Below are 14890 nucleotides of genomic sequence, written 5' to 3' on the forward strand. Positions count from 1 at the left end.
CCATGAGGCCAACAAAATTTTCAGAATACTTAGCTTCTCTGGTGCTTATAATCCATTTATGACTCTTGTCTGAATTAATCATTCTAAAGCATCTTGGAAAGCACAGACATGTATGTGGATACGTGCATATGTGGATACACACAAAAACTATTTCCATAAATGCTGCCCTGTTGTTGTTGTTTAGTCGCTAAGTCATGTCTGACTCGTGGCTCCATGGATTGTAGCTCACCATGCTCCTCCATCCATGGGATTTCCCATGCAAGATACTGGAGTTGGTTGCCATTTCCTTTTACAGAGGATCATACTGACCCAGGGATCGAACTTACGTCTCCTGCTTGGTAGGCAGATTCTTTACCGTTGAGCCACCTGGGAAGCCTTCACCATTATTATTACTTGGTTATAATTAACAACAACAATGTGAAAAGGAAGATCAGACACCCTACTTCTTTTCAGGAGGGTTTCAAGTCATCCTTTCAGTAAACTTGAAACATTATCACTTTAGGCAGATTTTAAATCATTTCTTGTTTCTTTAATCCAACCATCATACAACCTCTTTCTTTCTTCTCTGGCTCCATATACTTTACAAACCACACTGGCAGCACTCTGTTACAGATGACAGTTGTACAGAGGTTGGCATTTGTACAGTTTATCTAACATTTTAAAATGATGGGCTTTCTTTATGATATAATATATTAAAAATCATCTACTTTAAGTGTTTACAATACCTTTGGTTCTCTACCATGTGACTATCTAGGTGTCAAGATTCAAAAGTAGAAACATGGTTGGTGGTGCTTAATTTTTGATCTACTCTTAGGAACCTCTCCCTTTCTTGCTCTTCAGTAGTTACTTCAATTATGAGACAAGTTGAGCAGATAACTTCTAACATATTGCTCCACTGTAACCACTCAACAATGATAAGTAAAATGTGAAACAGTTAGTTTGCTACTCCAAAGAGTTCTTTGCAGAACTCCTAATTGAACTTTGATGATTATAAGCCTCTGAGACTTGAGAGGATTACTTGGGGCAACAAGAAGATTTATATATTTTTTGCAAACAAGATCTATTATTCCAAATTTCCTAACAGGGAAAATGAACACTCTTCAATTGGAAAGTGAGGCTGCTCATCTTGTTCCTCATCAAACTCTCATCAAGATATAGTAAGAGGTACATATTACATACAAAGCACAAAGCCAACCCCTTTATGTAACTGAGGATAAGAATATTCAGCCACCAGCTATGGAAAATTTAGTTTCAAACACAAATGAACACTCAGCCTAACAAAGTTCTTTTCCAAAAAAGAAAAAAACCCAGAGTATCCATGAAGTGCAGGCAGGACCAATTATTAAGAGAAAAGAGTATTTTAAAAAATCTTACCACAAATTTATATTCTGTCATTGCCAGAAGCCTCCAAAATTACCACTATTTGAGCAAAGGGAACTTAAACGGTAAATAAAAATTCCAATTAACTGTGGGCTTTAGCAATTGGGTACCTGAGAATTTTCTGGGTGATTCACTGTCTCTTGGAAGTTATAATTCTCAAAAGACTGAGGGAAACTGTTGCAAAGAAAAACACTCAGATAATAAATATTCCTCCAAATACCATACTGCCACTTCTTTTAAACAGAGGAATACAAAACAGATGTGACACGCTGCACCCAAAGATTTTAGATTAACATTAATATTAAATCAATACAAAATGTAGTAAATTTTATATGCTTTAGTTACTAGATAGCATGGGTCCAATAAACAGTTCAGTACTAAGCACAGATCAGGACGCTTAAATAATTAAATGAACAGAAAAACCTCAACACTGATTACTTCAATATAAAACATATAAGGATCTGAGAAGTGTATGTAGCAAGAATTAAATGAAATAAATCAAGCTGGGAGTGGTGATGATTTTTTCCAGGAGAAGCTGCTAAGAACAAAAGTTACAGCATTTGCCCTCTTCCTTTTTTTTCTTTCATATTTAGAGTTTAAGGATAGATATTATATGTGAGATTTTACAAGGTGCTCTGCTTATTAGGAAGTTTCCTAATAAACTATTAAAAATTATTCCAATTATCTCTAGCATATTTTGAGGAAAGCAAAAGTAAACTTTGCACAATATCCAGATATCTAACATTTAATATGTATCATATATCACAAAACAAATTTCACTCAGGTGTAAACTAATTAGGCTCATAATCTTAGCAATTTGATTATTTTATTTATTTTGCCATAAAACAGACAAGACTTTGAGCAAAATTTATAATTTTGGGGAAATTTAACTAACACAGTTCTATCTGAACTCAAAAGTTTTAAGATTATTACAGTACTTAAAATACCTTCAAATTGCTTGTTTTGACAAATGTGTAAATAAATAATACGGTATCTCAAACTTTAAATATACAAAACTACATTTCAGAAGTGTGCTAATTCTCTAGAATGAAACTGATCATTCTTAAAGCACTTTATCTAAATCAGCACTAGAGTCTTTCTAGGTCTTTTATTAAAAAATAAAATATATATATATAAACCACACTCATAACCTAAAAAACCAAGTGTAATGCCCATAATATAGATGCATTTACTTTTAAATTCTTTGAAAATGTTTTAAACAAAAAGTCTGCAAGTGAAAAACACTCATTTTTGTTATTGCAAGTAAAAGTCAATGCCGTTACATAAATCTGTAAAATAACATTTACAAAAATAAATATAATTTATTTTTAAAAATATATTTAGACCACAGAATTTATTTCTACACAGTTTATAAGTCTCTTCTACCAAGAAAAATTGTACATTGATGAATCTTTTAGAGCCACACTTGCAAGTATTTTTCTTACAGTGACTACTCATTCTGATAGTAAAAGAGTGGTAATTCCTTTTGCCAAATTGAGACGAAAGAATTACTTTTATGAGAGAGGAAAACTAGCTGTTTTTTTTTTTTTTTTTTTTTGTTACTGGGCTAATAGTTTTCATATTCATTTACAAGGTTGCTTGAAGCCTCAGTATGAGTCTCCTTCTCTCTTCTTATTTCCCAGATATGAAAATAGCTTTTCTGTTTTTCTTATTTTAAAATAAATCACATGCTTCCTATGTTAAAAAGAAAATTTAATTCAAAGTTAACCTACTTAAATGAAAACAAAATTTATATTTAGTAAGGTACCAAAAATCACCCAGGACATATTTGCTTAAACTAATAAAAGCTGATGTTTTCAATTTTTACAAAAGTATACTAGAATTTCTTAAATTTTATCAATATCTAGCAGTTTCCTTTTCCTCCCTCCTTCTGCCTACCAAAAAAAAAGGTACTAAAAAGTTCTGATGCTAAATGCATAGCTCATTTCACTAAAGTCTTAAAAATAATTTATCTAAAAGAAGTTCTTCTAAATTTTCAGACTGAGAAACATTTATATGAAAAGAAGGTAGGTAAATGACTTGACTTAAATTTCTTAACAAGTAAGACAAAGTGTCTAAAAAAGTTAATCATTTGCTTTGCTATGAGGTAATCTGTTCTGAAGTATGAAAGAATAGTTGTTTGTATTTTGGGGATAGGAGTCAAGGCCAAAAACTAAATCACCATAAATAAGGATTTACTGTTTAAAGAATACTTATTTTTTTTAAAATCAATTTTAAATTCCTTTATTTCGTGATGAATTGTCATTTCAGGGAGTCTCAAATGAGCAATATCTAGTCACTTTAAAAACTAAGGTGGGAATTCCCTGCGGGGTCCAGTGGTTAGAGGACTCTGTGCTTCCACTGCAAGGGGCACGGGTTCAATCCCTGGTCGAGGGAACTAAGATCCTTCAAGCCTTGCATGTAGCCAAAAAAAAAAAAAACTAAGGTAATCTGGTGATCCTAAGGATGCCAGGAAACAAGATCCCACACTGTTAAGGATGTTTAAACTGTAAAACTCTTTTCGGATGGTAACTTGAAAATAAAGATCAAGTCACAAAATAGCCATTCTTTCTGAACTGGCTAATATGTTTTTAGGAACTTATATGAAAGAAATTTTAATTTACACAAAAAAATAAATAGTGCTATTAATCATAGCACGGCTCTGAATGAAAGAACCTGAAATCAGAATGCCTATCATTAAAGGGTTCTTTAATGAAAAACTATACTGTCATCAGAGTATTGTTGTGAAGCATTAAGTGCAAAGGCTGGTTATAAAACTATGACATAAGACCAATTTTGATATTTTTAAAATATAGGTATATAAAAAGAAAAAAGAAACATTTATGGTAATGTTAACAGTGCTTAACTATCAGTTATTCCTTTAAATGAATTTTTGTTTCTTTAAATTTTCCTGCAATAACTATTTATTTGTAAAAATAAAAAGTTTATAAAATTCAAGTTTAAAATGACCATTGTTTATCTGGCCAGGAGATCTGGTATCACATAATATCCAACACTCTTTTTAACCAAATTTTCTTTGAAAATTATGGAAGTTATTTTGAACTTAAATGTGGGTAAACATCATTGGTTAGTAATAACCTCCAAACTTGACTCCTGTGAGACCTCAAACAATATGATATTGTTTTATAACATGAAAGACAAGTGACTAAAAAGAAAAGTCAAGAATAACTCTCAATTTGTACATACAGGTCAAAAAGCAAATGCATGATGAAAAATTTTACAATATACAATATATTATGTGTCTTTAAGTTATAACTTAGTCCTTGGCCTGTGAATCAATCTACCAAGTCAATTAATCCACCAAGTGAATCACCACAGCAAAATCAATTCACTATCTACCACAAAAAAGATGTGAGGTGACATGGTTATACACCAGGAAAGTAGTGTGTGGAAAAAACACACACTAAAGGCAAAATATGGTGAAACAGAAATAAAGCAGAAATACACAACCTCAAAATTACAAGGACACCGAAGGAATTTACCTGTAGGTATGTAACACTAGCACCATCTGGTGGAAGACCAGTTAGAAGCAATTCTCCAACTATCACAGTTTTTTTAGAAAATTTCTGAGTTATCTTTCAAAGAATGAGCATTTTCCAAAGAGAATGAGTCTAGCAACGGTAGAGTAATTACACAGAGGACCCATAATAAGCCTATGAGAACTTAAAATGTCTACCAAACAGAGGGTCAATGTACCCTGGGATGGACATCCCATCATATCCACAAAGCAGAATTTTAACCATACAGAATTCTCTGGGCTACTTTTCCTTCAGTGTCTCATATCATATCAGATGAACACCGTTAACCCACAAAAGAAACCTAAAAAGGACAAACCCAAATTAGCAACTTCCAAACAGAATTGTAATTTGGAATTTGGGGTTCCTCAAAGTACCAGCTACCTACTCTCCTGGCCTCTACACTCAACAATGGTACTCAGGCCACAGGAGAATCTAATTCTGGTTTATGTTTAAAATGACACTGAGCTGCTACAATGTACCGCAATGAGTCAAAACAATTACATTTAAATCACTTTTACGGCTGTCAGTGGGCCATTCACAGGTAAAGATGACAAACATCACTGGTACCTTCAAATGCCATCATGGGGAAAGCCAATCACCAAACTGAGGGACAAAGACACAGAGCTTCTCCCCATTTGTAGGTGGCTGGGCCCCTCTACCGAGGCAGAGCAGTTTCTGACAAAGAATGGAACCAGCAGAAACTATGGGTCTCTACCATTCTCCAGGGCAAGCGTTCCTTTCATTTTCTTTCTCCCTTCCCTTCACTGTCTTCTGTTTCCCTTGGAGAAGAAAAAAAAAAAAAAAAAAAAAGCCTCCTTGCCACCCCCTCTCCCCCCATCTACATTTGAGTCCAACATGAAGTTGATACAAGTAATGCAGGATACCACTAAATGAAGCTCATGGAAAAGACAGTCACAGGAGCAACCAAGCAGGAGGCCTGATGCTTAAGTGAGTTTACACTGGGCACATGGAGAAGAGCCCCACTGTACCAGGACTAGAAAAGCAGGCTCAGAGAACAGAACACTAACCATGGAATAGGCTGTTGTTTGCAGCAATACTGTAAACATTTCACATTCGCCACTAACAAGTTCCCAAAACTAAGCAGCCAAGGAAGAAACACTCATCTAATTTTACAATTAAACTGTGCTTTGGTCAACATTTTGAAATGTCCTGATTTAAAAAGCATGATGTTAACCTCCCTACCATCCTTACTGCCCAAACATAAAAAATGTGCTTCTCCTGATTCTTGCCGTTAACTTCAAAACTGTCAGATTTTAAGGCATTCAATTTGTATTTACTCATATAATAACAGATTATCTGTTTGTTTATTCTTGTTCAAATGTAATTCTACATTTAGATATAAATCTAAGAGTATTAATTAGCATTTTCTTACAAAGGGAGGTTTACTTTTTCTTTTTTATGCCTTTTATCTTTTTCAAGCTTAAATAGATCTTTGGGAATTCATCCACTAATAAAATATGTGGAATTCAGACTGCTATGGCATAGACTTTTTTCAGAATGTAACTTATTGCAAGATATATTATTCCTTTATTATCCATCCAATAACAGAAGTCAGAATGAGAATTACCAACTTAGAGGGTTATAATATTTTGCTAATAATAATGCTGAATAATACAATTGAATTATTAAAAGTTTTAAGAACAAAAAAAAAGGAGAGAAGCAAAGAGAAAAAGACAATGAGAAATAAAATAATTACAGAGAGAGACAGAAACTGAGATATACTTTACCAGCAGCTAATACCTCAGTTCTTTTTACTTATAGTTGAATAAAGTTTTGGAAAAAACAATGGTTTGTGCTACATTACCCGATATTCTCCCAAATGCTATTGCTGACAATCTCAGTGAACTCCACTAATAAATCATACACATTTTATCATTTTTAACACCATTACTCATTCCTCCTTTCCTTCCTTATGTTTGTTTCTACTTCAAACCCCCCACCCTGCCAACCCCTCCTTTCTTCTGACATGAACTTATACCTCTGCAGAAGTCATCCTACCCGCCGTTTAATGGTGACCTTATCCACAAACTTCACCTAACACATTCACCAACCAGCAGTCTCCAGTTTGAATCATAAGACCCTTTTCTGGGACAACCAAAAAACTTCAGAATTTCTTTTGGCCACCCAGATAAAGCTCAGGGGAAAAAAAAGAAAAAACATACAAACCCTGAAAGCACACGCCAAGTGTAAGATGACGACTCTAGATTAACTGCTTTTTCTAATCGTGCTTCTCAAAAGTCCACTGAACAGACAGAGGGAGAGAAGGAGTTATTCAGTTCAGCAGGCTGCTCCATTTACTTCTTTATCTATGGTCAGATCTTTACTTTTTGGGATCACTGCATATTTCTGGCTCCGCTATATTATACTGTGTAAATATTTAGGAGAAATAATTCCTTTCAAGGATCTAAACTTCCACTGTCGTTATGGCAAATGAACCTGTTTATGCTACGTTCGTTAAGTAACAGCAAGTCTACAAGAACACAGGGATTTACTAATATATGTGGTACACAAACATCACAATCATAAAGCTTCTCATAGGGGCATATCAAGAACATGAAAGGCCAGTTTATTTTTACTCCCACTGCCCTGTAATTTTCTTTAACTCTATTACAACAATCCTTAATTCAAACCTTTCCTACAGTTACAGTAACAGGGTAGACTGAATGTATGTAAAGCTGTACCCAAACTACCCACATCTCCATTTAACCTTCCTTGATTCTCATGTGGTTATCAAACTCAATGCTGCATCAGAGTCTGCTGAAGGTTGTTAAAGTACACACGTCCAGAGTTCTGGCTTTACTGGCATGGAGAATTTGCATTTCTAACAAGTTCACTGGTGATGCTGATGCTGCTGGGACCATACAGGTTTTAAACCTTTACTGAGGTATAATCTACATTTCATAAAGTTCACCCATCTTAAGTATATAATTCAATGCTGTATGACCATCACCAAAATCCAATTTCAGAATATTTCCATCCCCAAAAGATCCTTTGGTGCCCATTTGCAGTACTCATTCCCATCACCAATCCAAGGTATTCACTAATTTACTTTTTGTCTCTAGACATTCACCTGCCTGGACATGTCATATAAATGGAATCATAAAGTATGTGGCCTTTCTGTCTGGCTTCTTCACTTAGCATAATGCTTTTGAGATGCATTCATGCTGTAGCATCACTACTTCTTTTTTATTGCTAAATAGTATTCCACTGTTCTAGAAATACTGCATTTTGTTTATCCATTTATCACTTCAAAGAATTTGGGGTTGGTCCAAGTTTCTGATATTGTGAATAATGTTGCTATAAACATTTATTTACAAGTCTCTGTGTGGACATACATTTAATTTCTTTTGGACAGATTCCCAGGAGGGGAAATACTGGGTTGTAAATCCATGTTTAATTTTTAAGAAACTGCCTAGGTACAATGAATAAAGACTCCAGTTTGTTCATTTCCTAGACAATACTTGCTGTTGTCTGTCTTTTTTTACTGCAACTGTTGGAGAAGGAAATGGCACCCCACTCCAGTACTCTTTTCTGGAAAATCCCATGGATGGAGGAACCTGGTAGGCTGCAGTCCATGGGGTCGCTAAGAGTCAGACACGACTGAGCGACTTCACTTTCACTTTTCACTTTCCTGCATTGGAGAAGGAAATGGCAGCCCACTCCAGTGTTCTTGCCTGGAGAATCCCAGGGACGGGGGAGCCTGGTGGGCTGCCGTCTATGGGGTCGCACAGAGTCGGAAACGACTGAAGTGACTTAGCATATTCTAGTGGTCATGAAGTGCTATCTACTTGTAGCTTGTTTTACATTTATTAATTATTGATGATGCTGAACATTTATTCAATGTCTTTGTTGGCCTTTCCTAATCTTCTCTAGTGGAATATCTATTCAAATCTTTGCCCATTTTTAATCGGCTTGTCTCATCGTGTTCTTTGCCTATTCTAAGTACAAGTCCATCATCAGATACATAATTTGCAAATATTTTCTCCCAATTTTTGGCTTGTCTTTCCATTTCTCTAACGGTCTTTTGAAACATAAAAGTTTTAAATTCTAATAAAGTCTACGACTTTAAGAACCAGTGTTCTAAAGCCTCAGGGAGGCGTGCCAGGGCACGCGCTCAGCCGTTGCGCGGAGGAACGAGGCAGAGCCGCACAACCGCTGCCCGGTCTGCTCTCGGTCCATCCCGCCCACCTGTCTGCCCGCCCAGCCGCAAGGCCTCCTCCGCCATGGGAGTGCAGGTAGAGACCATCTCTCCTGGAGACGGGCGCACGTTCCCGAAGCACGGCCAGACCTGCGTGGTGCACTACACCGGGACGCTGGAAGATGGAAAGAAATTTGACTCCTCCCGGGACAGAAACAAACCCTTTAAGTTTGTGCTGGGCAAGAAGCAGGTGATCCGAGGCTGGGAAGAAGGGATTGCCCAAATGAGCATAGGTCAGAGAGCCAAGCTGACTGTCTCCCCAGACTACGCCTATGGTTCTAGAGGGCACCCAGGCATCATCCCACCAAATGCTACTCTCATCTTTGATGTGGAGCTTCTAAAACTGGAGTGACAGAAACGGCCTCCTCCCTGAAGTCCCTATTTTCCGATGTGCCATGGAAAGATATGGCACCTCCAGCTACCTACAAGTCTGTATGGAGCTTCTCCTGATGTTCCACTACTCTTCCTATAACCATCTTCCCTAGTTGAATGTGTTCTGTCACTAGCGTTGCTCTAGCACCTTCCTCCTCATATGTGTGCTGACGTGAACTAGTTGCCATAAACCTCAAGTTACTCATTTTAGTTTGTTTTTGTTTTGGGGTTAGGACTGAGTTTTAGTTCTTTGGCTCTAGGTTTTCAGTTAAGTATTAGTCAGGTATTAACAGCACAAGTAATGGATTAAGTTCAGAACAGGAACTGGTGTGTGGAGTGGGCGGGACAAGGATATTATTTAATTTTATCTTATTTTATTTTGGATGAAAGTTTTCTCTGTTATATATTAAACATTCTTACTGCTGCATTGCAAAGCCATAGAAGACCTGAGACGCTTTTCAGGGCCAAACTATTCTCCAAGTTGAGAGATGTCCTTGGGCTGAATTAAAAGCCCTGCTGCTGCTGCTAAGTCACTTCAGTCGTGTCCGACTCTGTGCGACCCCATAGACGGCAGCCCACCAGGCTCCCCCGTCCCTGGGATTCTCCAGGCAAGAACACTGGAGTGGGTCGCCATTTCCTTCACCAGTGCTTGATGCTGGCTTTTCTTTAAAAAAAAAAAAAAAAAAGCCTCAAAAAATTCAAAATAAATAGTAAACCCTTGAAAAATGTGAAAGCTTAATGGCTTCCATTCACATAAGCAATATGCAAATATCACTCACAGTATCTGCTTTTCTGTTTTGATTTAGCAAAGCCTATCACAACTATCACCCTAAACATATTTAATCTTTTTAGAAGAAAGGGAATAAAGAACTTGCAACTAGCTGGCTTTAATACATTATAGAATGAATAAATTCAGCTGCAGGTGGGCCTAGCTATCACCTGAGAACAGTGGATGGCATGCTGGCACTAAAGAACATGGACCTCTGTGTCAGTGTTTTCAGAGTCACTCATCAGTCAGTATATGCATTTTGATACCATTCTTAAGAATATAAGTATAACTCAAACAGAGGCTCTGTATCAACCTAGAGGGGTGGGATGGGGAGGGAGTTGGGAGGGAGATTCAAGTGGGAGGAGACATATGTATACCTATGGCTGATTCACGCTGAGGTTTGACAGAAAACAAAATTCTGTATCTGTAAAGCAATTATCCTTCAAGTAAAAAATAAAGAATATAAGAAATATGTCCACCTTACAAACTAGAAATAGAAGTAGAAATAAAGATAAATGGTGTACCATGGAAGATAGTATAGAAAAAGAGTGTATTATTTGAAAGAATACATTTATTTTGAGGTTTCTATTTTTATTCGTTTTTCATATCAGGGCATTTAAAATAATTCATATACAAGTACAGCCCTTTCTTTGTTGAATATTTACTGTACCTTGAATGAAGAAGAGTCAAAGATTGCAGCTAAAATTCAAATCTTATCTAGGATCATAACTTGCAAATGCATAAAACGTACTTCAGGAATATACAGGATACATTTGATTCGGGTAGAAGCAATATTAAGATGATTCATTTCAAGGGTAAAACCCAAATGACTACATGCTTACTTTATTTTTTTCCTTTTTTCTTGATAACTTTAAACTATCTTGTATTGGGGTATAGCCAATTAACAATGTTGTGGCAGTTTTCTAGGTGAACAGTGAAGGGACTCAGCCATACATATACGTGTATCCATTCTCCCCCAAACCCCTCTCCCACTGATTATCCATGTGCAAAAAGCAAATTGTAAGATAAACTTATATGAATAAGTTTACTATTTCTATAACCATGACCTAAGACACAGATTCTGTGATTTTATGGAAAAACTACAGCAATAAGAAGGATCCAGTTAAAAGATTAAAACCCATTTCAATTTGCAAAAGAATCCTTCTTTATATACTTCAAGCCAGTCTAGGACCCAAAGCAAGAAGCTTTGTATACTGAAGAACTCCTAGGCCTCTACTATAAAATGTTTTCAAATATTTATGTTCTAATTCATGGACCCTGTTCATAACACAAAAGCCATTAGTCCTCATTGCCTTTCAGTTGCTGGAGATGGATTTTATTATTTTATTAGTCTTCATAAATTACAATACAACGAATAAGTCTGATGGCCAATACTCATTCTCCTTTTTCAGTGAGCCACCCAGAGTCACTTAAGAAGCTGTCCAAAGAGATGTCAGAGAATACAGTTTCATAAGAGATCCACAGTCTCTCAAAATAGTCTGGCTCCTAATAAAAACTTACAAGGCATCTTATCCAACTACTTTACATTTTCTGTAATTCAAAATAACTACAGTCATTGGAACATCTTTCCCAAATTATACAAAATTAAGATATTACCATCTCTGCAACATTACTGAACTTGAGATCCTAGATAAAGATAAAGACATAAGAATCAACTAAAAATAAATTTTTAAAAAGAAATACAGAGCTTACTCAATAGCCAACAACCAATTATAATTTATTCATAAAATAGAAAGGTAAGAAAAAGCAAAATAATAAATTTTTTAAGCCTTCATTTTATAACAGTGTTCAAGCCCCTTCTTCAACCAGTTAGATTCCAGTTACTAGCAGGAACAAACTCAGCAGGTTACCCTACTTTTCCTCCTGTCCTTATTTACCAATCAGTCCTCTGATCTTAGAACATCAAGGCTCAATGGGGAAAAAAAAAAAAAAGGAAGCAGCAGCAGCAAGGACCTCAAACAGGAGGTCTTACTTTGACAGTTATCTGTGTGTCCATCTGTATGATAATATGATCGTAAGAGAAGCTCATCCTCTGAAATCTACAATTTCCTAGTGAGGTTCTTCATAACAATAAGGTGCAAGGAGAACTGCATCCCCTGCCCCCAACTCTCACCATTTATCCTGTGAAATCCAAAGGATAATCACTAAAACCTTTCCTTATACAAACAGCAAATTAATATCATGCATAATAGGTACAAAGGAGAACAAGAACACATAAACAACTTTGATGCTTTTTTTTACAAATCTGGGTGCCTCTCTCCAAACTAACAGAACTGTACTACTATAGCAATTCATCCATCTATGAACGAATGCCCTCAGCCTATTTCTGAGAAAGGGAAGAATGATCAGTTATATCTGTCTTCATCTTGTCTGAAAATCTTGACATTTTTCAGTAAGTAAAGGTTCCAAATGGCAGGTGTCAGAATGTCTTAGCCTCACATGTGGTGCTGGAAGGCAGGAAAAGCAGCAGCAGCATGTGGTCATGTCAGAGCAACACAGAAGCTGCCTAGGGAGCACATTCTGAAAAGAGCAAACCTCAGACTCGGTTAAATCAATCTAGTGCCAGATGCCACTCTCAGAACAAAGGTGCGGTGCCAAAGACTAGCTGCCCAGAGAAACATTCAACTCAAGGCTCTCACAAAAGGGAAAATAGCTGAGTGCAATGGCACCTGTCTATATCCTGTCTGATAATTTGGTCAAACCAGCTCCTTCAACGCAGAGGCAAAAAATGGTCAAAGAATTCTTTGCTTAGTCTACAAGTAAGTATTATTTCCTCAAAGCCATTTTCAGTTGATCTGAAATCAACAACATGAATCTCTTGCATTTCTGTAGTATTTATAGCTTTTTGTAAGTGCTTTAAGATCTAATTACTATAAGGAAGTCAGAATCCTAAGTATCCTCTTCATTTTACCTGTGGGGTTAGAAAGAACCAGAAGTAAATAAAATTAAATCAAGATCACCTGAAACTCAAACTCAAAAAGGAAAAACTAGTCTCTGGACTGTAAGGCCAGGCTTCTACCTACTTAAATACCACCCTCTGCCCACTTCTCACAGCCCAATCATCTTTTCACAGGTTTTTTCAATAACTAGAAAACTTTGGGGCCTTTTGAAAGTGTTTTTGTGAAAGTTAATCAGTAAGTATTTTTGTTCCCAGAGATTCACATATTGGCATGATGGTCTACTTTATTTCTCCTATCTCAGTCTAAGAAAAAGAAATGATTTCAAGGAAAACTCAAAGCAGGAGATACTGTACATTCGCAAGTGTTGGTCAACTGCACCCGACTCTTTGTGACCGGGCTCCTCTGTCCATGAGACTTTCCAGGCAAGGATACTGGAGTGGGCTGCCATTTCCTTCTCCAGGGGATCTTCCCAACCCAGGGATGCATAAGAATAGGTTATTTGTTTAGAAAGGAGCATTCACTGTCAAGTCATCTGGTTAGATACAACAGAAACTGAACAAATTGGGATCCATTCATATGAGTAGATCCATTCAAGGAGCCTAGTGTGCTGTAGACCATGGGGTCGCAAAGAGTCGGACATGACTGGGCAACTGAACAACAGATGAGTAGTACACAGTTAACAGTACAGCCATGGAAAAGAACATTCAGTATCATTTAGGTTTTTATATTCTACTGAAAAATACAAAGGGATCCCTGGGCCAAGGATTGATACCTCAAAACACCTGATTTCTTCCCATGCCTCAAAAGACAAAACACAAATAAGAACCAGGACTTCCTTGGATATTCAAGTTAAGTATTTTAAAATAAAATAGTGTCCAAGTGAGAACCTTTGGAAGCGTCCAGAACAAGCATGGTCTTCCAATTCTTGCACAAATTGGTTTCTTCCTCAACATTTCACTCCCTGTGGCTACATCACTGAAATGTATTTATTTGCTGTACCCTTTTAGTGCATATTTTCAAACTAAAATAATTCACCAGAGTCTACATTATCTTGTCTTGCCTTTTAAGCAACTATAGATACTATTCTTCAACTCTGTGCAGCTGGCTCAAGTAATTTCTTTGTAATTTTCAGATCTGAGGCCAATTAACATATATAGCACAGAAAGGATAAAAGTAAATATGAATTAACACAGACCTACAATCAAATAAGGACTAAGAGTACTCTCAGATACATATTCCTGCAGTCTGAAAATCAAATGAATAAAATTAATTATTAAATAAATGGAAATTTCCTAAATTAATTTCTTATTCACCACTTAGTCTGCAAATTTCTATAAAACAGGTCATTTTGATATGATCATTTTCCATGTCTGCTGTCTTTTTCCTACACACTTTGCTAACTTAATTGATTCCAGACTTTCCAGCATCTCATGTTTTTATGCTTTACTCATTGAAATAGAGGGATTTGTTTTTTTCATTAACATGGATAAAAACCAATTTGGGTTCATGTTTGGAATAACGATGAGTGTTGGTAAAAACAAAGTGTGATGCTGTTGTCAAGGAATGTTTATTGTTCAAAATCATGCAAATGATAAACAGACACATGAAACGGACAAGCTTTGTGCTGGCATCGAGTTTAGTATATATTTCAACTGAAATAAAAGCAGAACTAGGACAAACCAGAAACAGA

At 36.3% G+C, this 14890-nt stretch overlaps 2 protein-coding genes across 7 annotated transcripts in view; one reads left to right on the plus strand and one right to left on the minus strand.

Annotated features, from left to right (window-relative positions):
• SRBD1 (S1 RNA binding domain 1) overlaps positions 1 to 14890 on the minus strand; it is a 244524-nt gene that overhangs the window by 99540 nt on the left and 130094 nt on the right. The window lies entirely within an intron of this gene.
• Positions 9113 to 9715, plus strand: LOC526524 (FK506 binding protein 1A, 12kDa-like). The gene has a single exon (NM_001077969.2). It carries the CDS (start codon positions 9164 to 9166, stop codon positions 9488 to 9490), a length of 327 nt encoding a protein of 108 aa, NP_001071437.1. The 5' UTR covers positions 9113 to 9163; the 3' UTR covers positions 9491 to 9715.

The sequence above is a fragment of the Bos taurus genome, chromosome 11, assembly GCF_002263795.3.
Source record: "Bos taurus isolate L1 Dominette 01449 registration number 42190680 breed Hereford chromosome 11, ARS-UCD2.0, whole genome shotgun sequence".
NCBI classification, from domain to species: Eukaryota; Metazoa; Chordata; class Mammalia; order Artiodactyla; family Bovidae; genus Bos; species Bos taurus.